Source organism: Pangasianodon hypophthalmus, chromosome 23 (assembly GCF_027358585.1).
Source record: "Pangasianodon hypophthalmus isolate fPanHyp1 chromosome 23, fPanHyp1.pri, whole genome shotgun sequence".
Taxonomy (NCBI): Eukaryota; Metazoa; Chordata; class Actinopteri; order Siluriformes; family Pangasiidae; genus Pangasianodon; species Pangasianodon hypophthalmus.
The window spans coordinates 4,353,530-4,378,596 of NC_069732.1; the positions used below are offsets into that span (position 1 = coordinate 4,353,530).

General features: G+C 36.4%; 1 protein-coding gene across 5 annotated transcripts in view; it reads left to right on the top strand.

Moving 5' to 3' along the window:
• Nucleotides 1-25,067, top strand: part of LOC113546170 (adhesion G protein-coupled receptor E1) — a 43,767-nt gene that overhangs the window by 16,415 nt on the left and 2,285 nt on the right. Inside the window, exons 1-18 of one of the 5 annotated variants that reach the window (XM_034298488.2) lie at nucleotides 3,938-4,191; nucleotides 9,485-9,568; nucleotides 10,014-10,166; nucleotides 11,113-11,265; nucleotides 12,966-13,118; nucleotides 14,560-14,712; nucleotides 14,919-14,962; nucleotides 15,256-15,339; nucleotides 16,335-16,488; nucleotides 16,639-16,755; nucleotides 17,794-17,981; nucleotides 20,630-20,794; nucleotides 20,975-21,169; nucleotides 22,470-22,687; nucleotides 23,815-23,881; nucleotides 24,014-24,105; nucleotides 24,323-24,491; nucleotides 24,741-24,836. In XM_034298488.2, the coding sequence (XP_034154379.2) occupies nucleotides 4,164-4,191; nucleotides 9,485-9,568; nucleotides 10,014-10,166; nucleotides 11,113-11,265; nucleotides 12,966-13,118; nucleotides 14,560-14,712; nucleotides 14,919-14,962; nucleotides 15,256-15,339; nucleotides 16,335-16,488; nucleotides 16,639-16,755; nucleotides 17,794-17,981; nucleotides 20,630-20,794; nucleotides 20,975-21,169; nucleotides 22,470-22,687; nucleotides 23,815-23,881; nucleotides 24,014-24,105; nucleotides 24,323-24,491; nucleotides 24,741-24,836 (2,313 nt within the window). In that variant the 5' untranslated portion in view covers nucleotides 3,938-4,163. Of the gene's footprint in view, nucleotides 1-3,937; nucleotides 4,192-9,484; nucleotides 9,569-10,013; nucleotides 10,167-11,112; nucleotides 11,266-12,965; nucleotides 13,119-14,559; nucleotides 14,713-14,918; nucleotides 14,963-15,255; nucleotides 15,340-16,334; nucleotides 16,489-16,638; nucleotides 16,756-17,793; nucleotides 17,982-20,629; nucleotides 20,795-20,974; nucleotides 21,170-22,469; nucleotides 22,688-23,814; nucleotides 23,882-24,013; nucleotides 24,106-24,322; nucleotides 24,492-24,740; nucleotides 24,837-25,067 lie in introns of those variants that run through there. The other 4 variants (XM_034298489.2, XM_053228454.1, XM_053228452.1 and 1 more) reach the window with 4 other exon arrangements.

Consider the following 25,067-nt stretch of genomic DNA (forward strand, 5'->3'; position numbering starts at 1 on the left):
ATGCTGAAATTTCCATGAATACAGCTTAGGTGGTTAACCATCAACCATCTGTTAACTGACATCAGCAGCGTCTGACTTGACTGCTTGCATTTGATTAACCACTGTTAAAGTACGAACATTTATGTAAACAAATTAAACACAACCTGAAATAGTGATTTGTTCCATATCACCATCGCACACTGGAGTTCTGTGTAGATATGTAGAATTACTTTTGAAGAGCACTAATAGAAAGTTGCACTTTGTTTCACTTCAGGATGCTAAAAACAAAGCTATAGCCTTAAAAAAAGAAAATGCAGTAGAACGTTACATTCTGTTTAGTGATCCAGATCTTTATCTGTATCTGCAATCAGGTTTAAACACAGTGTGGGTGTAGGCGAAACCAAAATGTTTTTGTTTTTTCGTTCAGTTTAATTATTTATTTTTTTTATTGCTTGCATGACTCTTTCATTGAGGGATGGGACTCAGGGGACTCAACTAGATACCTTAGGATCCTTTCTTGCAAAAAATAAAAAATAAAAATAAAAACAAACAAAGAAAAAAGCAGTATAGTTCAAAAATATACAAAATTTGTACAAATTTGTACAAAATTTTTGTATATGTACAAAATGTGTACATATACAAAAATCCTTTATAGATGAAGGAAGAAGTTATTTGAAAGTGAGATAAGAAATCAACATGCAATGTTTCTATCGCTTATATAAACCCTCAGTATCTTAAAGTTTCCCAGTACAGTTTTGATAAGTTGTCTAAAATTGAATTTCACAAAAGTCCTTCATTTTCATATCAAATAGTTTCACCAATTTGATGAAGAGCTCTTGTGTGAAATGTTTTGTTTCTCTGGAAACTTGTGCACTTCTTGTGTACTTCTACATTCCCCCTCCCCCCCTCCACACACACACACACACACACACATATATATATATATATATATATATATATATACACACACACACACACACACACACACACACATCCCCCCCACCCCACACACACACACACCTATTGCAAATTGCATTGTGTCCTTCAGCACAACCAGAACTCCTATTTTCAGTGGCAGTGAATAGCATTACTCATCAGGCACTGTGTGTCCTTGGTGAGACCCCGGGCCTTTTACGGGTCACCCCATTGTTGTAACATAAAACAAACGTCAGTATAACAGCCAAACGCCAATCACTAAGACAGTATATCGTGCCACACTATGTAACCATGTCCCTTATGGGCTTCATATTCGCATTGTCAGGAAGTTTGGGACTTTTTGCTCATTCTTCTGGCTGAATAACACTGTATGACCACACTTAACCTCTAATGTAGTACAGTGAGAAGAAAAAAAAGTCTCCCCAGTCTCTCTCTCACAGAAACATACACAAATATACATTTCTTTACACTGACACAGCTATGAACAATGTACGATTAATACAGCAGGCTAGTATTCACACTTCAAATTATTGTTCCGCGTGAGAGTACGAGAAATAAGAAGTGGCACTTTCAGAAAGAACATTCTGTCTCCATGTTGAACTGTGACAAAAAAAAGTGACAGGTTGCAAAAGATACTTCCTCCACTACCTGCACGTGGTTAAGCAGGATGTAACAGTTTCTAGTGTATTTTAACTAAATATAACTAAAAAGCTATAACTAAATATGTGAACGTAAATAAAACATATGTTTCACATAATATGTGAATATAAATAAAAATTAGAATTAAATGTGCAGATAATTTCAAAATCCAATCTTTACCACCAACCTCTACGGCAATGTTAGAGGTGTTTTTAATTATGCTTTTGGCCAGAGATATTAGAGGCAGAATTGGCTGAAGACATCCATAGGCAAAAATATTTGAGTCTGGTCATCTTAGCATGAAGCGGCATAGTAGAAGTGAACATGAATACACAAGTTACATTATGTAACGTCACTAACATGCACATTAGACCTTTCATGTCTAGCTTTATTTAGCTTTGTCAAGCTGGGAAAGTATACAGAAAGACTTCACGAGTTACGTCTACTAGTGCAACATTATAGACAAGTCATTTAACGCAAACAACACATCAGCAAGGCAATTTATTAATCTGTTTAGCTAGGCAATAAGGATGCTGGAAAATACCAACTGGCCATTCTGTACCTAGCTAGCTAATCATCTAGCAAACTTTTGGACAACCATTAGTAAATATTTATGATGGTTATAAGTTGCTAATATATAGTGAGGTTATCAAAAAACACCTCACTCCTCCTCCTTCTCCTTATATAGCTACCTGTAGACTGTTTAGCTAGCTAGCTATCGTAGCTGACTAACAAACGAATGTTAGCTTATACTCAAATCAGCACTAACACTGAGAGCAAGCTGACCAGAGACATTACTGGCCTTCAATTGATTAAAAATATGTTGTCATTGACTGTTTAATACTGTTTTCATGTTGATCCTAGTTTATATCTTTATAATAAAAAAACAGACAACTAATAAACATTGTAGCTAGCAGCAACTAGCACGTGAATATGTATGACCTGTACAGGGAAACTCAGTTCTTATATAGAAGATTAAAAACATACTCCTGAATTTTTTATTAATTTTGAATGATCTTTTTGCTTCCATTTCTGATATAGTGCCTCTCTGAGATCATTCTGTGTCTATCTTCCTAATAAAACTCTGTACGGATGATGAGACAAGTAAAATAATGCTGGTGTTGCAGTTTGACATGGAACAACTTCAGAGGCCGACAGGGCGTGTACTCTTCTCGATAGTTCCTTGGTGTCACTTAGCAGCAAGCAGAAGAGTCACAACTTTCAATCCTACTAACATTACTAATAAAGCGCACCATCACCTCACACTGAAACACAACATGGAGCGAAAATGAAGCCAAATGAGACACTTAATAACCAAAGACTAGCTGTGGTGAAGTTTTGTCGAGGGCGTAAACGCAACAGGCTTTATAAAGTCAGTGTGAGATTCTCAGCAGATTTTGACAGCAGATTTTGCAGATATTTAATACCCCTGGTGGTACAGACTCTGTAGAGTTAACAGGTTTATACTTTACCAAAATGTCAAAGAATATGGAAAGAATTAATGAGTTACTGCTACTACAATAACATCATAGACAAGTCAGTTCCATTTTAATGAAGAAATAAGGAAGCTAGAGTCACGGGTTTAATCAGTTCACCATGTGTTTTATCAGTTATAGAAATTTAATTGCCAAAATTAATATGGAAATGTCTTTAAAACTTGAGATCAACACCAAAAATCCATCACAAGCACTGCTAAGGCAAGCACACACCGCCTGTCTCTGAGTCACTACATGCCTAAAGCATCGGTCACATCAATGTTACAATGGTTGAAACTTCACTTGAGAAGCTCACTTATTAATTTATTAATTAATTGTTTTTTAATCGTCTTATTAATAGTTTTTAGGGCAGTTATTCTTAAAAAAAAAAAGAAAAAGAAAAGATTACAATTAATGTTTGATGAGAACTGCCCAAATGATTAATAGCTCTCTATCAGATTTGTGCTTTTTCTTTTCTTTTTTTTAAAAACAGTGCTGTTTAGCAAAAAAAAAACTTACAGTAAAACCCTGAGTTTGCTTGTAGGAAGGACTGGAACTGTTCACAAAACAAAGGTTAAAATGGTGTAATAATAATAAAAAGATTATAAATATTAAATCCTCCAGAACCTACAAAGTAAAATGTATTTACTTGATTGTTGATTATGGATGTATGGATGATTTTTTTTTATTCCATCCACTGTAGAGAAAGACACTGAGACAGAAACTAGAAAGATCAACAGTCTAGTAATGGTGAGTGCCTGTTATGGAGGCGTTCTGTGCATATTTTCAGGCTTTTTACTTTTATAGCCATGGAGACTCATACCATCACAACTCCCCTGCAGTTACCCCCACCTCCAGAGGGGCAGGACTCAGATGGCTTTCGCTCCTTACCCAATGAAACCCTCCTCTTTTCATTTCAGGGCTGAGTTTGAGCCACTACGATTTACACTGGAGCTGGAGAGCAGGAGAGCAGTCTGCTTTTATTTTCTTTCGTGTGTGTGTTAACAGGGCAGTGGTATAGAAACAGAAAGACAGACAGTGATTGTGTTTGTTATCATTTCATTGAATGGCTGAGAGCAGGGTTTAATCAGTGGTCAGTGTGTTCATTCTGGATCTGTTTTCTTTCTCATCACCATGAGGTGTCTGTATCTGCTGTTTCTGGGTGAGTCACATCATCTATTTCGGTTTTGTTTTTCCATGGCAGTGGTTACAGTTGTAGTTTTGCAATCACACTGCATGTCTCTAAGGATCTTAGCAAACACCTCATGGCATTGTGTATGTCACTGGTATGGTGTGACAGCATGAAATTTAGCATTTGTAATTTAGCAATGAGTATTATTTAGACTGAAGTGAATGTAAATGCAATGTAGTGAATGTAATGAATAAAACACTCCATGTCATACTGTTATAGGAAAATAACCAATGACAGTGGAGCAATGAAGTAGAGTAACTGTTACCACCTCAGAGCTGATTATTTTCCTATAACAACATATCCTGAAGTGTTTCCTTCCTCTTATGCCACAGCAGTTTTGTCAACTATTTTTTTTTTCATGTCTTAATAATATGTTGTACAATTCTATTTACTGTTATGAAACATCCGTTTCACACTTAGCTGTAAACAGTCATTCCCTCATCAGCCCCTCTTTTTTAATTCCTCTTTCTTCCTAAAGTTAATAAGACGAAAAAAAAAAAAACCACATCTTGAAGACTTTCCCAATGACAGACACTGGAGACTCCTTCCATTAATGTTAAATAAACACCTGCGGAAAGTTTCACTTTGACTATAATGACTATATATATTTTGCTAAATAATAACATGTTTTAAAAATTAGTTTTTTTATTATTAGACTCAGATTATGCAGTGCGACTGCCACACAAGGCCCTGTGTATGTAAGTTGTTACTATACAAACGATAACGCATTAGAACGAGCACATTAATATAAACCTGTGATGTGAAGGCAATAGTGTCAGAGCTACTTTCATAGAAAATTAATCAACATCTTTTGACCAATCAGAATTGAGAATTCAACAGGTATAATATAGAAAAACATGCTTTAAAAGATCCTTGGACTATCTTTTTGAGCCACAAAAAGCATGAAAGCAAAACCACATGAGCAGATGTCTCTTGGGGGCCATGTTGCTCTTTAGAAAGAGAATCTATCTGCAACATCTGGAACTTTACAAGTGTCTTCAAAGCCACAGGTTGTGAAACTACGTATGAGTGAACAGCAGAGGAAAATCTGATGTAGGTTCTGAGTGAGGGCAAAATTTTTGTGTGTGTGAGCCTGAGTGATATTACTGAGCAATCTGTTCTCAGAATCTGACCTTTTTCTGACTCTTTTACTGCATCTTTCATCTCTTACTTCTATCACCGCTTCTCTCGCCCACACACTCACATCCAGAGGGTTATGACATCACTGGAAAATGACAAACCAAATGCATGTTTGTAAGGGGAATTCAGAAAGAAATGATTGGGGGGGACAATAGTGATGCAAGGAGTGTATGGTGGAAATTGTAGGAAGACTGGTGCGTAGCAGGAAACAGAGCCACAGGAAATCAAAGGTGCATTTATCGCTCTGTGCACTACAGGACTGCAGGAGTGTGACGTCAGCTCTGGAAGAGCTGTTATGTTTGGGGGGAAAAAGCTAGAGAAGGTAGCTCAGTCAGCTGAAAAGCCATATGTGTAAACCCAATAAAAACAGCTCTTACCCTTAAAAATAAAAATGACTATGAAATCCAGATAGCATAGTCTTACTACACTGACTAAACCTAATAAATAAAACAATCAATATTGTGCTGTTAGAGGGAAAGAAAATGATGAACAATGGCATGGCGTGATAAAGCAGAGTAATTGTTACCACCCCAAAGTTGATTATTTTGCTAAACCAGCAGATTTTATCCCTGTTAAACCACAGAAACAAGCTGCTGTGCTTGTTTCACGGAAGTTCCACGACATTAAATATAGTGATAAAGAGATTTTAAAAAGTATGATGTGTTGTTCTTTAATAAATAAAAAACTGTAATTGTTTGCTGTGGTTTAAGACGAAAAAATTTCAGGAAGTGCTGTTATTGGAAAATATCTACTATACAATAATTATAATAATTCCATACACGTAACACGAGAGCAATAAATATGTCGTGGTAAAGTTTAGTGTGCACTTTAGAATAAAATTTTTGTCAAATGAAGTATTTAGCAGTAAATTTTTTTTCTTTGCCAATAGATTTGGAATCTTACAGGACACAAAATGAATTGTAAGATGAAATGGTCACTGTGTGTTTCAAGCTTTTTGCATGCCCAATAAAGTAAAACCAATTCTGCACGGATAAAAAGGAACACATGAGAATTTTTAGAGCATTGTATTCTCAAATTACACCCAAGCAAAAACCATGGAAAACATTAGTGACGTAAATAACTGAGGCACGTGCATTTTCTTGTGTGAGGCACATGGGCAGTGCAGCTCCACTGTGGTCTGTGTGTTCTCAGTAAAAAGAGGGTAAGTGTTGCTGTACACTTCAGTAAGTGTTATAAGCAGGCACAGCCCTGTTCCTCTAAATATGTGTGGTCAGTGTGTGGTACAAAGTGTTGCACTGGCCATCTTCTCCTTTTATGTTTTATGCTTTGTTACGGCACTCTACCCCTAGCCATATGCCGATTAACCCATATATGCAGTATTTTTAATTTTGGAAGTGTTTTATACATATTATTTATGGCAAAAGCTATCGACTATCATCGTTTTATTCACCTGAAAGTTTTAAAAACATTGTATTGTTAGTCCATATTTGGCTTGCTCATTATACAAGACCTACATCTGTTTTAAATAAGCAAGGCAACACTTCAGGGAGTGCTGTTATAGGAAAATAATCAATGATAGGATGGTGTAATGAAGCATAGTTACTGATGCCACCCCAAACTAGGATTATTTTCCTGTAACAGCACATAAAGTGTTTTATTCTTCTTATACCACAGGAATCTGCTAACTTTTATTATAGTTATAAAAGAACAAAACATCATACTTTTATCTATTTAGCTATTTATTACATTTAATGTTGCTCAACTTCCATGAAACAAGTCCAGCAGCTATAAGCAGTCGTTCCCTCACCAGCCTCTCTTTATTCTCTCTCTTGAAGTTAGTAAGACAAAAAAAAAACACAGCTTGTCATGTTACATAAAAACCACAAAAATATAAACTCCTTTGTCCTGAAAACTGGCGGAAAACCTAAAATTACAGTTTTATATCTGACTGTTCCAAAGCACTGACACTGGAGACTCTTTCCATAAATATCTCATGGAAAACTTAATCATGTCGAACAATAATATATTTTAATAACTTGCCCTGCAGCTAACCTGCTCTCAGAGCTGCTATTAAAGAAAATTAAACAACACCTTCTGACAAACAAAATTCAAGAATCAACAGCCCTGTGGTATAAGAGTATAAGAAGCCAGCAAGTGATCAAATATCCATTGCACATAAACACCAAAGTTCCGTTGTGGTTAAAACTATCCAGAGTTACACTGAATACAGTGCTGTGGATAGTACTAGTGGCCATGACAAGATATTATTGCACCCTGAAACTCTAAGAAGGGAACATGTCTAACTCGACCAGCTGCTCTCTCGGCCAGCAGGAAGAGCCGTGTGTACATTTCTGACCCAACAGCTGTTTCTCAGGAACAATAAGAGGAAGATAGAGAGGGATAAGCGTTGTTTTTAGTGATCCCACAGGCAGCTGTGCCTGCTCAGATGCCAGGACAAAAATCCACAAACGATCTGCTTATCTGTAATACAGATAACGCCCCAAAAAAGGTCAGGCGCTAGGAGTGTGCAGAAAAGGTGATCTCATGCCCACAGACTTCACATTACAGCTCCACAAATAATAAAAGAGTCTTAATATGCATCTCTTTTCTGTTTCCTATGGAGAGAGCAGACATGCTTTAAGCAATCTGATTAAACCACTGTTTTTGATGTGACAAGAAGTAAGAAAAAAATATACTACATGGCTATATGTCAGCAGTGAAACAAGTCTACCAGATATATACAGTACACCCAGATTAGTATCGCAGGCGTCTGCTTTCAGACTGCGTGTGAAGCGTGGCCTTCCCTAAAATTCAGTGGAATTGCTCTTTTTGTTCAATTAACAAAAACTGTTTCCATTGGACAACATGAAAATGTCCACAGAAGCCAGCAGAAGCTCTGCCAATAGAACTGTACTGATGCACAGCTTCAATGGAATCCTATGGCAGCTTCAAGTACACTTTGTTTCAATAGAGCAAAGATTAACGCTCACTGTACGTCAGGCTTTTAATGCGTCATTTTGAGTCTCACCTCGACACGTGCCTTCACTGCGAGTCAATGAGGCTCTCAAGGTTGGGTTTTGCATAGAAAAAAATATCTCAATGTTTGTAGGACAGTGCAGTCTTTGCTTGTCCCGTCCAAACACCCGGATTCTTCATATGGTGATTCTGAGGGGCAGAACCTCATTACCAACTGCAAATCAATGAAATGGTAATGAACATGGCTGACAAACTTAAACATATCGGCACCAGTCAGACTCATAGAGTGCTTGGAGCTGCGCTAGTGGTCAGTGGCTTAATCTGTTTAAACTGTTAGGCAACTAGAATAGCTTGTTATTGTATCCTTGTAATTTGTAAAGATTGTAAATAATTTGTAACAATAAAGTTCTGCCAGACCAACACTGAAGACTAGATTTAATTCAAAATTCAGGGAGTAAAACAGGTTAATGGTTACTGATTAGTATGTTAATACATTTAGCTTTGCAGCAAAACCTAAAGAAGAACTGGATCTGATGCCACGGTATGGTTTAGAGAATAATTTGAAGGTTTCCAAAGCATATTACTGTTAACTCTTACATGATGCCAACTCACTTATCTACATCCCAACACGTGACAACACTGAGATGTGTCAGAACTATTGTCTGTAAAATACCGACAAAATGGAGAGACCTGCTTTTGTTACTATGCTTCAAAATGGTGGAACTCAGTACTAGTTTTCAATAAGCTCAGTACAATGCGGTTTTTTATAGTTCATTTTACCTTTATTTAATTATTTTAAAATTCTTTCAATTATTTTATTCTTATTTTTAAAATGTTATTGATTTATATATATATATATATTTGTGTACTGAGCTCCTTACACTTATTTTTTAACTTATATTTTCACATCTTTTATTTTATCTTTCTGCATTCTATTACATTACTTTATATCATATATATATATATATATATATATATATATATATATATTATAGATAGATATATAGATATGTTGAGATACCACATGTGAGAAAAGTGCTCTATAAAAGTTTTTTTTATAATAATAATACTAATACTACTAATAATAACTATTATTATTATTATTATTATTATTATCATTATTATTATTATTATTAATACAGATACCCAGTTTTAAACTGAACTAAAGGTAAATCTTTTCCGGCAGGTCTTCTGTTAGCCGTACAGAACAATGCGAATCCTGCTGTAACATGTGGTAAAGGATATGGAGTTTTACAAGGCAAATGTGTAGGTATGAACAAACCTGCAACATATATTAGAAGGATTGTTTTAATGCTCACTTTTTTCATCATAATTTCATATGTGCATTTTTTTCCTAAACAGTTTTTATTTCTTTAAAACTGAGCTGATGTTATCTGTTATTTGTTAGCTTTTAATTATAATATACAGAGTTTGTCCAGCAAACAGCAATGTGCTCAGTCACCTACGAGCTTTCATTATATTCACTGATTTATTGTCAGACCCATGTGAAATCAGAAGAATCTAATCTGTTTCTGTGTTTTTTTTTAATACACTCTTTCAGTCAAACTTAGGTTCTGTTCTGCATATTAGAAATAATACTTATATAAAATAATGTTTACATGATTCTGATATTTCTGGGGGAAAAATCTTGTCAGTTTCTTCATTTTACACGAATGTATTTATTCTTCATATGTGATCTACATCCTATAAAACAGATGAAAACGAGTGTGATGGTGAAAACCCAATATGTGGTGAAAATGCAGTTTGCTACAACACTAATGGTAGCTACTACTGTCAGTGTGTAACGGGGTACCAGACGAATTCAAAGACTGTTAATTTCACTCTGGATGAAAGTGGAGAATGTGAAGGTCAGTATGTCTGTAATATTCACTGATGTATTTCCTATATTAACAGTGCACTAAGGATAAACCTGAACCTCTGCTTTTGTTCTTTTCTCTCAGACATTAATGTATGTACACAGAACAAAATTGTGACTCTAATAATTTCATAATTTTCCTTAACTCTGGTGTAGATTTATGATCTGAAATGACAGTAATAAGTTCACTTTCATGTCTAACCAATAGACAGGAATAAATGTGACAGTTTAGCAGGGATTTGTGAAACACATTTGTATATTTTCTGTGTATTTTGGTGATAGATTCTTTAAGGTATTATTGTATTTACTGTGATCTGGTAGTAAACCTTCATCAGGATGCTCCTTAGAGCTGCATCTGATGTATTAAACATCACATCTTCAATCAGTATACACTACACTAGCCTACATGTAAGGAATAAAAAAACCTGGGGACATGCTGTTAGGAAAATAATCAACAATGAGGTGGTGTGATGAAGTGGAGTTACTGTTACCAACCTGAAATGTCTTATTGCTCTTAATATCGCAGTTGGCCAACTATAACAATTTTGTAATTTTTTATTCATTTTTATTCATTTGTTTTCATTTATCTTAAATCTTCTCAAGGTGTGTCAGTTGAGAAATTCTTTTAAAATATAGAGTTTATATAAAAGAAAGAGGTTCTTAGAGAATAGATAAATCTTTTCTTTTATTAGATTGCATTTTATTAGATCTGCTCAGTCTCTCTGGGCTTGTTAATAATTCTGAATACAACCTAAATTCATTCATATTTGCCTCTGAGTCTTACAAATAGACAGGAATGAATGTAAGAACATTTTTTTAAAATTGTGAACAGCATACAGTCTGCCATAACACAATTAAACACAATCCTGCATGTTTTCCTTTGGTGTTTATGGTAGAAATTTAATAGTGAACCTCTGCTCTTGTTCTTTTCTTTGCAGACATCAATGAGTGTTTGGAAAACAACATCATCTGTGGTCCTAATGCTACCTGCGAAAACACCCCTGGCTCATATGATTGCACGTGTAATCTGGGTTTTGTGGCCAGCAATAGAGAGAAGAAGTTTAATGCAAGTCAAAATGTTACATGCAATGGTGAGGTGTTCATTGTTCTGCTTGACTCTGTAGTATGATTGGTTTAAATGTATAGGGATTCTATAGAGTTTTATTTAACTCTAATGTTTCTTTAAAACTTATACAAACTTGATAATACCTGTAACCCCTTCACCCCCCCCCCCCCCCCCCCCCAAAAAAAAAAAAAAACAGTGACGCTGATTTGCTGACCTATGAAGGATTGCATCTTTTACATGAGGAAAACAATATGTTTTGTCTGTTGTCCTTGTTTGCCTTGAGTGTGCAATTTGGAGCATTTCTACCTCGTATATATAAACAGATTCATTTACAGCCCGCAACGTGATTCACTGCAGCCTGAAAGTCACTTCAGGAATGATGATTGTATGCATAAATTAATATGAACCCAATGGCAAGTATTAAATTTGTGGAAATCACTAGCTAAAGACTAAATTATACCATTCACTAGGTTTTAGTAATGAGATGTTTATGTTGCATTGTCTCTAAATGAGCAAATTGTTTCTTAAAATGAGGAAAATATTAGTTCGTCAAAGTAGGATTCATAGTAGATACTCACCGCACATTCACGCCTCCACATGTTTCAACATGTGTCGATGCTTTTAATTGGTTTTATACTGGATATGCAATTTTGTGTGTATGGAAACCCACAACACAGAACTATTTTACACGCAATTTATCTAATTGCACACACAAATTAGCATACATTATTTGTCACTTAGTAAATCAGTGGGAAACAAGGAACAGGTGAACACAATCAAGGAAGCAAATGACAAGACTGTGGTGGTGACTACAACAAAACCAGAAATAAAAGAAAACCAAGAAAACATGGAGTTGTTGCCATGGTAGCAACTTCACAAAGCATAAATCTGTCTTCTTTATATAGATGGTGGCTATTGTGTGCTATTGACCACTTGGCGCGCTCTGTGGGATGTTTTCCGGGGGAAGTGTCATTTTTTTTAGGTTCCGATTTTATTTGAGCTTCACATAATAATAATAATATAAAGTAACAATAAAGTCATCATCTAGTGCTCATAAGTAGCGTAACAGAAAAATATTCAACCCATCATCCAGAGACTGCCAGTTTGAATCCTGAAGACGCCACACCCCTCTTTCCAAGAGCGCAAACATAGCTGTAATAATTTATCTTATTATTTTGGGCAAGCTTTTCAAAACCGAAGCTATCAAATAAAATCCCATTCAAACTTGGGAATTGAACTCAGGTTTGTAAAATGTCCAGCATTTAACGTGTGCAACCTCTTATTTATATCCCAGGAACTCAGGACATTTTAAAAATGAGAGCATTTTAAAAATGTTTTTTAAAAGTAAAAGTACTACAATTTGTTTTCATTTATCTTAAATCTTCTCAAGGTGTGTCAATTGAGAAATTCTTTTAAAATATAGAGTTTATATAAAAGAAAGAGGTTCTTAGAGAATAGATAAATCTTTTCTTTTATTAGATTGCATTTTATTAGATCTGCTCAGTCTCTCTGGGCTTGTTAATAATTCTGAATACAACCTAAATTCATTCATATTTGCCTCTGAGTCTTACAAATAGACAGGAATGAATGTAAGAACATTTTTTTAAAATTGTGAACAGCATACAGTCTGCCATAACACAATTAAACACAATCCTGCATGTTTTCCTTTGGTGTTTATGGTAGAAATTTAATAGTGAACCTCTGCTCTTGTTCTTTTCTTTGCAGACATCAATGAGTGTTTGGAAAACAACATCATCTGTGGTCCTAATGCTACCTGCGAAAACACCCCTGGCTCATATGATTGCACGTGTAATCTGGGTTTTGTGGCCAGCAATAGAGAGAAGAAGTTTAATGCAAGTCAAAAGGTTACATGCAATGGTGAGGTGTTCATTGTTCTGCTTGACTCTGTAGTATGATTGGTTTAAATGTATAGGGATTCTATAGAGTTTTATTTAACTCTAATGTTTCTTTAAAACTTATACAAACTTGATAATACCTGTAACCCCTTCACCCCCCCCCCCCCCCCCCCCAAAAAAAAAAAAAACAGTGACGCTGATTTGCTGACCTATGAAGGATTGCATCTTTTACATGAGGAAAACAATATGTTTTGTCTGTTGTCCTTGTTTGCCTTGAGTGTGCAATTTGGAGCATTTCTACCTTGTATATATAAACAGATTCATTTACAGCCCGCAACGTGATTCACTGCAGCCTGAAAGTCACTTCAGGAATGATGATTGTATGCATAAATTAATATGAACCCAATGGCAAGTATTAAATTTGTGGAAATCACTAGCTAAAGACTAAATTATACCATTCACTAGGTTTTAGTAATGAGAAGTTTATGTCGCATTGTCTCTAAATGAGCAAATTGTTTCTTAAAATGAGGAAAATATTAGTTCGTCAAAGTAGGATTCATAGTAGATACTCACCGCACATTCACGCCTCCACATGTTTCAACATGTGTCGATGCTTTTAATTGGTTTTATACTGGATATGCAATTTTGTGTGTATGGAAACCCACAACACAGAACTATTTTACACGCAATTTATCTAATTGCACACACAAATTAGCATACATTATTTGTCACTTAGTAAATCAGTGGGAAACAAGGAACAGGTGAACACAATCAAGGAAGCAAATGACAAGACTGTGGTGGTGACTACAACAAAACCAGAAATAAAAGAAACCAAGAGAAAATGGAGTTGTTGCCATGGGAGCAACTTCACAAAGCATAAATCTGTCTTCTTTATATAGATGGTGGCTATTGTGTGCTATTGACCACTTGGCGCGCTCTGTGGGATGTTTTCCGGGGGAAGTGTCATTTTTTTTAGGTTCCGATTTTATTTGAGAGCTTCACTTAATAATAATAATATAAAGTAACAATAAAGTCATCATCTAGTGCTCATAAGTAGCGTAACAGAAAAATATTCAACCCATCATCCAGAGACTGCCAGTTTGAATCCTGAAGATGCCACACCCCTCTTTCCAAGAGCGCAAACATAGCTGTAATAATTTATCTTATTATTTTGGGCAAGCTTTTCAAAACCGAAGCTATCAAATAAAATCCCATTCAAACTTGGGAATTGAACTCGGGTTTGTAAAATGTCCAGCATTTAACGTGTGCAACCTCTTATTTATATCCCAGGAACTCAGGACATTTTAAAAATGAGAGCATTTTAAAAATGTTTTTTAAAAGTAAAAGTACTACAATTTGTTTTCATTTATTTTAAATCTTCTCACACAACCCTGCATGTTTTCCTTTAGTGTTTATGGTAGAAATTTAATAGTGGACCTTTGCTCTTGTTTTTTTCTTTGCAGACATCAACGAATGTTTGGACAACAGCATCACCTGTGGTCCTAATGCTTACTGCTATAATACAAGTGGCTCCTATTTCTGCATGTGCCAATCAGGTTTTGTGGCCAGCAATAGAGAGGAGAAGTTTCAAGCAAACCAAAAAGTTAAATGCAATGGTGAGATGTGAATCTGAAGCAAGATTTCATTTACTTGCATTATTGTGTTCATTGTTCTGCAGTCCATTGATTAAGTGAGGAATAAAACACCCGGGACCACGCTGGTATAGGAAAATAATCAAGGATTTTTACATATTACATATTACCTAGAGTATGTAAATCATCATTCATGTTACCTCTATAACATTTATCTGTTTTCTCTGTAGCACTGGAATGTAACAGACTTGACAGTGGAAGCCTATCTGAGCAGGTATCTATAAAAAAAAACAACCTGTCACTATAAACACTGTATAATATCCTGGTACATCTCACCATTTCTAGAGCTGCCAGTGAGCTTGGGCATTTCTCCAAACCACCCGATAAAGATTTCTGCTTTATAACAAAGCAAAGAAGCTCATTTAGTCAGTCATTCACTTCAGGTTCATTTATTTCAGAAAACATGTTGTCCTTTTGGTTGGAACTTTGAAAAAAAATACAAGAATAAGACCAGCATACATAAACCTCACACTTCTCATTTACCTCCTCTGTCTGTTGTCACGACAGATCCCTGTGGCACTGAAGCAGATTCTGATAGAGTTGAAAAGCACATGTATGCAAAAGGGAGTGACTGGAGGGGAAATGTTACAGGTAACCGTGCACAATAAGCTATTGACTTTCAGATGTAACTAAAGCAAATCGAATTCAATCAACACGTTTATATGCAATTAATCCAGTAACAGACACGCTAGGTCTACAGTAATTATTTATTTTAGTAGCACTGATACAAGCTGTGAACTGGTAGCATCACTTGTTTTTTTTTTAGAGGTACTAAGGAATAAAACACTTGGGGGCATGCTATTGTAGGCAAATGATCAGTGACAGGTTGATATGATGATTCTTGACGCACATAGAAATTATAGAGATTTGCAAATTGCTAGCAATTATTTATTGAAGTATAGAAATGCATGTAACGCTTTTTAGCCATTTTTAGTTACATTTAATACAAGTTACATTGTGGAAACTCAACAAAAAAAGTTCCTGCTAACAACTATAAACAAGAGTTCCCTCTATTTCTTTTGAAATTAATAAGGCCACAAAGTGCATACGCCCTCTGTCCTGAAGACTTTCCCATGGTGGACAGCTTTACCTCTGTTATAAAGCTCTGACCCTGGAGACTCATTCCATAAATGCTCACAGAAAACCTCACCATATTAACACTTAGACACATTTTAAATCTGTTAATGTTTACCGTCTGCCAAACAAGTCTCTGTGTAAGTTGTTCCTATGGAAACAAGAACATATTAAAACAAACTCATTCGATTTGCTTTAGCTGGAACTACTTTCAGAGCTACTGGTATAGAAAATTGATCAACACAAGTTGTCTAATCGATACTGATTTATGTAGTGATGTATAATCTGAGAATAACATGACGATGTATTAGGTTGTTAGTGTACTTAATAGTGTAAACCCACTCATACAGCATAGTGGTGGCTCAGTGGTTAAGGCTTTGGGCTACTAATCATCAGAAGGTTGTAAGTTCAAATCCCACCATGAACAAGCTGCAGCGTGTTTGGTCTTTGAGCAATGAGCATGGGTTTAGTTCGACTAGTATGAACTCACCTGCATTCTCTTGCTGTCATAGATTCTCCTCGAGGCATTAGAAGGCTTTCTTTCAAAAAAGCCTTTAACAGATACCAAGATCGTTACAGCACTGTTTGAAGTGGTTGAAAAAACACTGCCACTGGTAGGACAGCTGCTGGACCAGAGCAGTATCAGCAAATCATTTCCTAGCACACGTAAGCGACTTAAAGCAGCCATCAGACCCCATACACACTCATCTCATTCATTATATCACAATTTAACATCCTTCTTGATATACGTAGTTTACTCAGCTAGAAAATGATACCATGCAATTATTATAGCATATACTAATATTCGTTCTGCAGGAGTCGAGATGTTGGTGCAGAGAAGACCGACCGCCCCACACGGTCCATTTTCTTTGTCTAGCAACGATGTGCAAGTCAACAGCCACTGGGAAACAGCAGTGGGAAATTCATACAAGGGTACAAACCATCTTTCAAACTGTGCTCTAAATCAACTCATTGCTTTGCATCTTTTTTACTAATAATATGTAAAATGTAATATTTAAACTTTATATGCTTTGCTCAGTAACAAATTAAAAAGATTCTTTTTGACCCAAAGACAGAGATGACATTTTTTAGACTTTTATAGTAACTTGAGTCAGTTAAATGATTCACTGAGATTCTTTAACCAGTTTGTTTAGTTGCATGATTTGAAAGGTGCAGCCTGATCATCCCGCTGTCGAAATCAGACAACAAGCAGCTTGAGTATTTTATAAGTTGCTTGTATGTCTCCTGATTGAGCTTGAATGGTATTCACTGAACTCACTGATTCAACTGATTCACTGACAGAGAGGCGAGTCTTGACCAAGAGGCACAGATCAGTTTTCAGCATACACGTGATTGTACATTTGACTTATGCAGTTCACAGATCATTGAGAAACTCAAACAGAAAAAACACGTTAACTAAAAAAGAAAAAATGGAACGACTGAAGGATTCACCGACTCAGTCACTGATCTGCTGAACCAAATAGGTGCCAAAGGAGTCACTGACTCAATTCTGGGGATCATGATTTGATAATCATGAAGACAGTTGGCAATGGATGGATGTTATCTTATTGTTTTGGCTTCTACTCTTCAATTTTGTGATTGATTCTTTCAACCTACTGATTTGGTCATTTGCAAATAAGAGTAAGAGTAACATGGTGAAATAGAAAGCCTATTTTACACTCATACCTGCACACACATACCTGTCTTCAGGTGAATCCTCAAGTGTATGACAAGCTTTGGGGACTCTGTTTAAGCATAAATACTGTTTAATTTTCAAAATGAGAGAAGAAAACCAGAGGAAAAAGAAATGGATATATTCAGTATTTTGACACATACAGTACAGTATTGTAATAGTTGTAATGCTATAAAATGTGCTTGTCTGTGAACATTGTTTGATAATTAGTGAACAGAACACAGTGGTATAGACAGTATCAGCTCTCACTCTGCCTGCTTGTGTACATTGTTAAACAGGATTTGCCTCTGCGTCCCTGTTCCAGTACGAGAGTCTGGAAATTCCACACGTCAACAGCTACATCAGCAGTACAAAAATCTCCGCAGATCAATTCAAGCTCAACTCAAAAGTAGTGACGATAGCAGTCACAAACCCAAACACTACTCGTCTGGAGAAACCAATCACACTTAACTTCTCTCACCTTCAGGTACCACACTAACAACAATATGCTAATAAGGGAATGATATACCAGTGATTATTTTAGTGTTTTTATGATGACTTTCTAGATTTCTTAAACATTTGAATTATATAACTGATGCAAATTGTTATTCTGAACAACAATTTTCTTGTTATTTATCCCTGAATACACATATTTTATATGTAAACACCCTTCGGAGGCAATAGAGAAGTAAGAGTGGAATGGTGTCACTTATGCGTACTAATAATTTTCTGTAAAATGAGTAGCCTTCAGGCACCAAAAAGACATTACATTACTTTACGGATACAGCTAGATCCATATTACTGGGATCAGTGAGAATCCTGTGTCATTCATATTAAAGGATTACATTTTCTCACCTTATACCTTTAGGCTCTGATTTATTAAGATTGCAAATAACAAATACTGACTTGCATGTGCAAGGGGATAAATATTATGAATATGTTGCATATGTTTCTTACAAAGAGGAAACTGTGAATGGCATCATGTGCAATGTGGAGTTAGGAAACACTTTAAAAAAGGTTGTGTGTGCTAAACCTCAAGAATAACGCAAATAAGAGGCAATGAGGCAATGAAAAACTGTTCAAAACATGATATGGAAGCAAAATAAAAACGTAGATATGTTCAGATCAATTCAGTTGTATTTGTATAGCACTTTTAACAATGTATATTGTCACAAAGAAGATTTACAGAAATAAATACAGTCAGGATATTCATTTTAAATGTATGAATTTATCCCTAATGAGCAAGCCAGAGGCGAAGGTGGTGAGGAAAAACTCCCTGAGACGAAATGAGGAAGAAACCTTGAGAGGAACCAGACTCAAAAGGGAACACATCCTCATCTGGGTGACACAGAATAGTGCGATTATAAATAAATCCCTTCTATAACTGTGTACTACATGGTCAAATAGTGCAACTGTGTAACCAGGAAATTCATTAGTTTTCACATGAAGTCTGTTTTGTTGAACTTCTCGACTGTTCACTTGTGAAGACTTGAGTGCAAAACTGTTCGTGGCAATTGCAGTCCTAAAGTTATCATAGCAATTGTAGTCCTAAGCCATCATAGCAAAACTGTTCATACGGATTGTGGTCCAAAGCCATCATCATGGTGTTTAAGTGGTACCATCCTCAGGCTGTCCATGTGGGGCCATCCTCAGCAGCAGCGAGTGATTTCCAATTGATGAGAACTCCAACTAGAAGAGCAGAAAGGGTCAGGATCTCTGGTATCTCAAGAGTAGCATCTGTGGCTCAACAGAGAGAGAGAGAGAGAGAGAGGGAGAGATTATTGTCCCGTAATGGTTAATGGTAATGGACTTTGTGTCCAGAGTGCAAGCAGGGACTCCTTGACTAGCTATGACAGCATAACTAAACGGGAGAGCCAGAAGGTAACACAGACATTAGGGAGCCCTGGGACGTAAAGCGGCCAGCCACTCCACCGTCAACAAACCTGAGTGAACGCGAGATAGTGGAGGGGGGACGACAGCATCCAAACATCCCAGTTCACCACAACACTCTATGCCCATGAACCTATTCTATTCACAAAATGTTTGACTAAACAAATATTTTTCAGCCTAGACTTAAACACTGAGACTGTGTCTGAGCCCCGAACACTAATTAGAAGGCTGTTCCCTAACTGTGGGGCTTACATGTGCATGAAATATGTTAATGAAGTAAAGGTAAATATGTTTAAATGCTGTCAGCATCAGAGGCCAACATGTGGTGAATATCAAAACTAAAGTTACTGAGGTACTAATAGGGTGCTGTGTTGTGCGGTTAAATGAGGCAACAGATAAAAGCCAAAACTTAGCATGATATTTACTATGGGGAATTCAAAAATCATAGCCTATGTCTGTAATGTAGGTCAAAGAAGAGGTAGGCAACAAAAAAAGGGCAAATCCATGAACAAAGTAAAAAAAACAGGCATGAATTAAAAAAAAAATGAAAATAGGGCTCAGAACTTAATGATACAAGAACGTACAATAAAGCAACGGACAGAAACAAGAGGGCTTAAATAGACAAGTTAGCTTAACACAGAACAGGTGAACACATTAGGTTAATGAACTATTGGCAAAACAGCAGGGAGACAGGAATAGAACAGAAACAACAGCACATAGCAAAGTAAACAAAAAGCTCAAAACAAAACAACATGAGACCAGTGCTTGCCATGCTTGGAAATGTGCTGTGCTCCAAGAGGAGGAAATTATGACAGTCGTTTTGGGAAAATCGTTTTAGGAAACTTGCTGATTAATGTACTAAGTCATCATTTCGAAAAACTTTCTAATTATTAAGCCTTTATTTTGTCCTCAACTGGATACAAATTTCTTCTACAAATTTAATACATGCTCTTCAGTCATACTAATTACCATATCCAGTCTCCAGGCTTAGTAGGCTTGGTAAATCACACTGCATGAGCAAAATAAATCAATTTGCCTTGACACAGTATTTCGTACGTTTAGACAGAAATATTCATATTCATCAACCATAATTACATATTGATTAAAGCAACTCGCACCTTTTTTTTTAGGAATTAGCATGTCCGAGTGTGATTATACACACAAACTTTTAGTAAATCAGGCCTTCTTTATGAAATGACCAATCCCTTTAAAATCTAACTCCCTGACTTGCTTTGTGTCTGGCAGGAAGCAGAGAGGAACATAACCTGTGTGTTCTGGGACTCGGCACTGGAAGGTGGTGCGTGGTCTACTCGAGGCTGCAGTGTGGTCCAGTCCAGCACCAATCACACTGTCTGCTCATGCTCACACCTCAGTAGCTTCGCTGTGCTAATGGCGCTCTATGAGCTGGAGGTGGGTGGCTCTGTACATGAGGCAATAATGAAACTGCCATATTTTGGTTTAAAGTATTTTAACTTTGGGAAAAGGGTTAAAATGTTTGGTCATCTTAATGATAATGATATTAATCTTAATGATATTAACCTGCATCAATGTTGTTTTTTTTTTCATTTTCTGTCTATGTCCTTGCCATAGAATGTGTTTGAACTTCAGCTGATCACCTGGATTGGACTCTCCCTGTCTCTAATCTGCCTCTTAATCTGCATACTGACCTTCTGGCTTGTCCGCTCCATCCAAAGCACCCGCACCACCATCCACCTGCACCTCTGCATCAGCCTCTTCATTGCCGACCTCATCTTCCTCATCGGCATCAGCCAAACGGAGAACAAGGTACCACAGACTGAGCCGGTATACCAAGAACTTTCTGATAAAAATTTCGTGCATTTCAATTAAAATAAATACAAGATGCAGTTTAAAAGAAAGTTTAAAGTAATATTCAGAATTTCTTTAATATTAGAAAAGTGGTCATGTGGTTTAAAAGAAACTCTAAAAAGGAACTTAGTAAAGAAAATGATGTCAAAGCTTAATCTTTCTAATTTTCCATAAAGACTGTAGGAAATTTTTTGCAAATGGTCTCCAAAAACCAGTAGGGGTAATAGCAGAAGTGAAATAGACCAACTCATCACAACACTGATGGAATTAAAGCTCTAGTTTTAATCAAATAACATTATAAATTAAGTGCAGAAGTGGGGGAAAAAGGAAAATGTACCACTATTTCACAATTTATCTTGACAGAATGAATTCTGGTTCAAAATTAAATATGGGTTTATCCTGCTATAAGAAAACAAAAAACAAAGTGGGTGAAAGATAACATCCACTCAAAGACAAAGCATGGATATACAAGGTATTAGAGAATATTTATATCACATATGATGTAATATATGATGATGTATAACATATGGTGAACTGATATAATTTATATATACATTTTTATTAATATCTCAACATAACCTATTTACTTTTTTGTGGATAATGAAGAACTATCTGTCAAAATACTACTAGTAATTCTAGTCCATTGCAAATCCATGATGCATGTAGCAATCCTTTGGTTATAGAGATATAGGATATAAGAAGAATACGAAATATATATATAGAAAATCTTTCTACATCTTTTTTAAACTGTAGGTGTGAAAGTAGTCAGACTACCAGGTGACAGGCTGTAGAATAAAATGCACAGGTTAGATGATAAAAATACATGGAGAACACAGATTGGATGATTAAAATACACACAACGGAGACGACCGGAGGTGATAGTTTTGTTCTCTACACTGTATTTTAGCTAGCTAGAGTTGGTGGGCTAGCTCTTTTAAAATTAGCGATAGAAAGACAATGTACAGAAGCAGAATACAGTGGAGGAACTGGAGGTTTCGTGGCTTCTGTAACATTGAGGAAACATAAGCAGGTAATTCTTCTTTTAGGCATAAAACTTAGTGCACATTGTGCTGTTTGGGACACAGCCCAGAATCTCTAGATATGTATTGATTGGTAAGATTAATCCATGCAGTGCAGCAAAAACCATATTACAAAATGTTCTTCCACAATTAGATTCCTCAAAACAAACTAACCTCCCCTGTGAGTAAAATATTATTCTGAGTGTTTCCCTCCTCTCCTTTATCCGCTCGTACTCCAGGTGGGATGTGCGGTGGTGGCGGGTCTGCTGCACTTCTTCTTCCTCGCTGTGTTCTGCTGGATGTGTCTGGAGGGCGTGCAGCTTTTCCGCATGGTGGTGCTGGTGTTCAACACCACTCTGAGTCGAGGCTACCTGATGGCTGCCGGTTACGGAGTCCCCGCCCTCATTGTTATCATATCAGCCAGTGTCAATTACAGAGGATACGGCACGTCACGCTAGTGAGTTTCATCCAGGCTCTTCTGCCGTTACTGACCGTGTCCTTAAAAGAATCTCTATCTACCACGTCTGTAGTGTATATGTGTATGTGTAAGTACCACAGACAAGAATCTTTAAAGTTCGTCAGTACTGAGAAAAATCTTTACTCCAATTTCACTTATAATGGAAGTCTTAGGGCAGTTGGTGATTTTTTTTTCCCCATTATTTCTCCATGATTCTTTGGTCATTTGCTAATTCCCACCCACCAGCCGTCTCTCCTCTATCATACTGACTACTAAGGCTAACATGTGCTTCTTTCAGGACATGTACAGTAAATCCATCGTGCAGCATAACATTCTCAGAGAAAAACGTTATCTGTACTCTTTCGTAGACTTGAGCTCACAGATGCCCATGATTGGATGGTGCCACTCTGATTGACAGAGAAGAGAGAATATGCCCCTCCCACTCAGACAGCATGGCCAATTTTGATCAAATGTTTTAAATTTTTTACATTTTTAAAAAATTCAATTGGGCAAACACTTTTCTGGCACGCTACTCAGGAGTACAGTTGTTGAATATTGACAAGAACCATTTATAAATATATTAATACATGCTGTAAATTCCATACTACAACCAGTACAATCAATAAAGGCGTTAGGATGAGCTAGACCTCATAAAACCTCTTACCACTGCTGTTCTTACTTATGAGTTTCATTCAGCTTTCCAGTGTGGTTTTGTGGTATTTATAAATGAATTGATGTAAACCGTGCCACTTTCATGTTTACCGTGACCTACAGTGGCCACCATGGCAATGCGTAACCACAACATTTTCCCTGTGAAAAAGTCACTTCTGAACCAATTCTTTATGCAGATTCACTGCTTAATTTACAAAACAAAGTGATATACAAAGATGCATATTAATGGTAATTGACTGCCCTAGCAACTGCCCTTAGATTACCAATATAAATGTATAAATTTTGTTTGCTATTTTTAGAGGGAAACATGTCGAAGTTCTTGTCTGTGGTAATCACACATACATACATACAGATACAGTAAACAGACATTAGGTTGAGAAAACACTAGAGTATTTCTTTAATAGTAGTTAATGTCACTGATAAACGGTTGCATTTTTTGTTGCATTGTTGCATAGCTGCTGGCTCAATCTGGAAAACGGTTTCGTCTGGAGCTTCTTCGGCCCTGTTTGTGTCATAATTGTTGTAAGTAATGAAAACATGGGAGTTGACTCTGGTCTGAACTGTAGCTTTAATTTTTTTTAAAAAGAGAAAAATATCTTATTAGTTTTTGTTATCTCAATAATATCTCATTATTATTTTGTCGGTCTATGCCAGGTAAATGCAGTCTTCTTTCTGATAACGGTATCGAAGCTGGCACAGAAATTCAACTCTCTCAACCCTGACTTAAGCAGCCTGAGAAAAATCAAGTAAGGGTTTTCCCCATTAACCTAGATTAAATAATTTAAAAAGAAAATAGTAACGTTAAGGTTCCTAAGATATAAATATGCAAGTGAATCCATTTGAATTTCTGCATTTCCTTCCATATAGTTATAGTCTATAGTCTATAGTCTTTTAAACTGACCCCTTTTACCAGGATCTGTGAGTTAGCTGTGTATAACTCTTGATCTCTGTCTCCCCCTACAGGACATTCACAATCACTGCCATTGCTCAACTGTGTGTGCTCGGCACCATGTGGATCTTCGGCTGTTTTCAGTTTGATGAAGGAACGTTGGTCATGTCCTACCTCTTCACAATCTTCAACAGCTTGCAGGGGGTGCTGGTGTTCATCATGCACTGTCTGCTCTCCAAACAGGTCTGTCCATTAATCTTGAGTTTACATAACAAATAGAGATATTGATGTACGGCTATACAAAGAAAGTGCTTTAAAATGAGATCTCGATTAAATGTAATGAAGGGGGATTGTGTTGCTGATCTCTTGGGATTTTCACACATAACCTTCTCTAGAGTTTATACATTTTAGATGTATAACTTGTATATGTTACAACCAGCAGCCTCACAATTCCACCATGCCTCTAAAATTCTTCTCCTCTTCTGTCATTAGGTGAGAGATGAGTATGTCCGATTCCTGACATGTGTGACTACACGACAGAAGAGGTCATACTCCGAGTTCAGCACAAACCAGTCCAGCAAATCCCAGGTACACTCCGTCTTAAAGTCAGCCTTATAACTCTTATATTAAATTTGTAATACAGACTCATGGGGAGGTAAAAATAAAGAGCACGTTACATGCAGGATGAAAAAATACTGCTTCAGTCCAAGTTGGGTTGGTCTTTTAATAAATGAATAAATTAGATATTAACTTTTGCTTCTTTTTGTGTCTTTTTATCTAATAGGACAAAGCAGGCCATTTCATTTCCATTTAGTTATC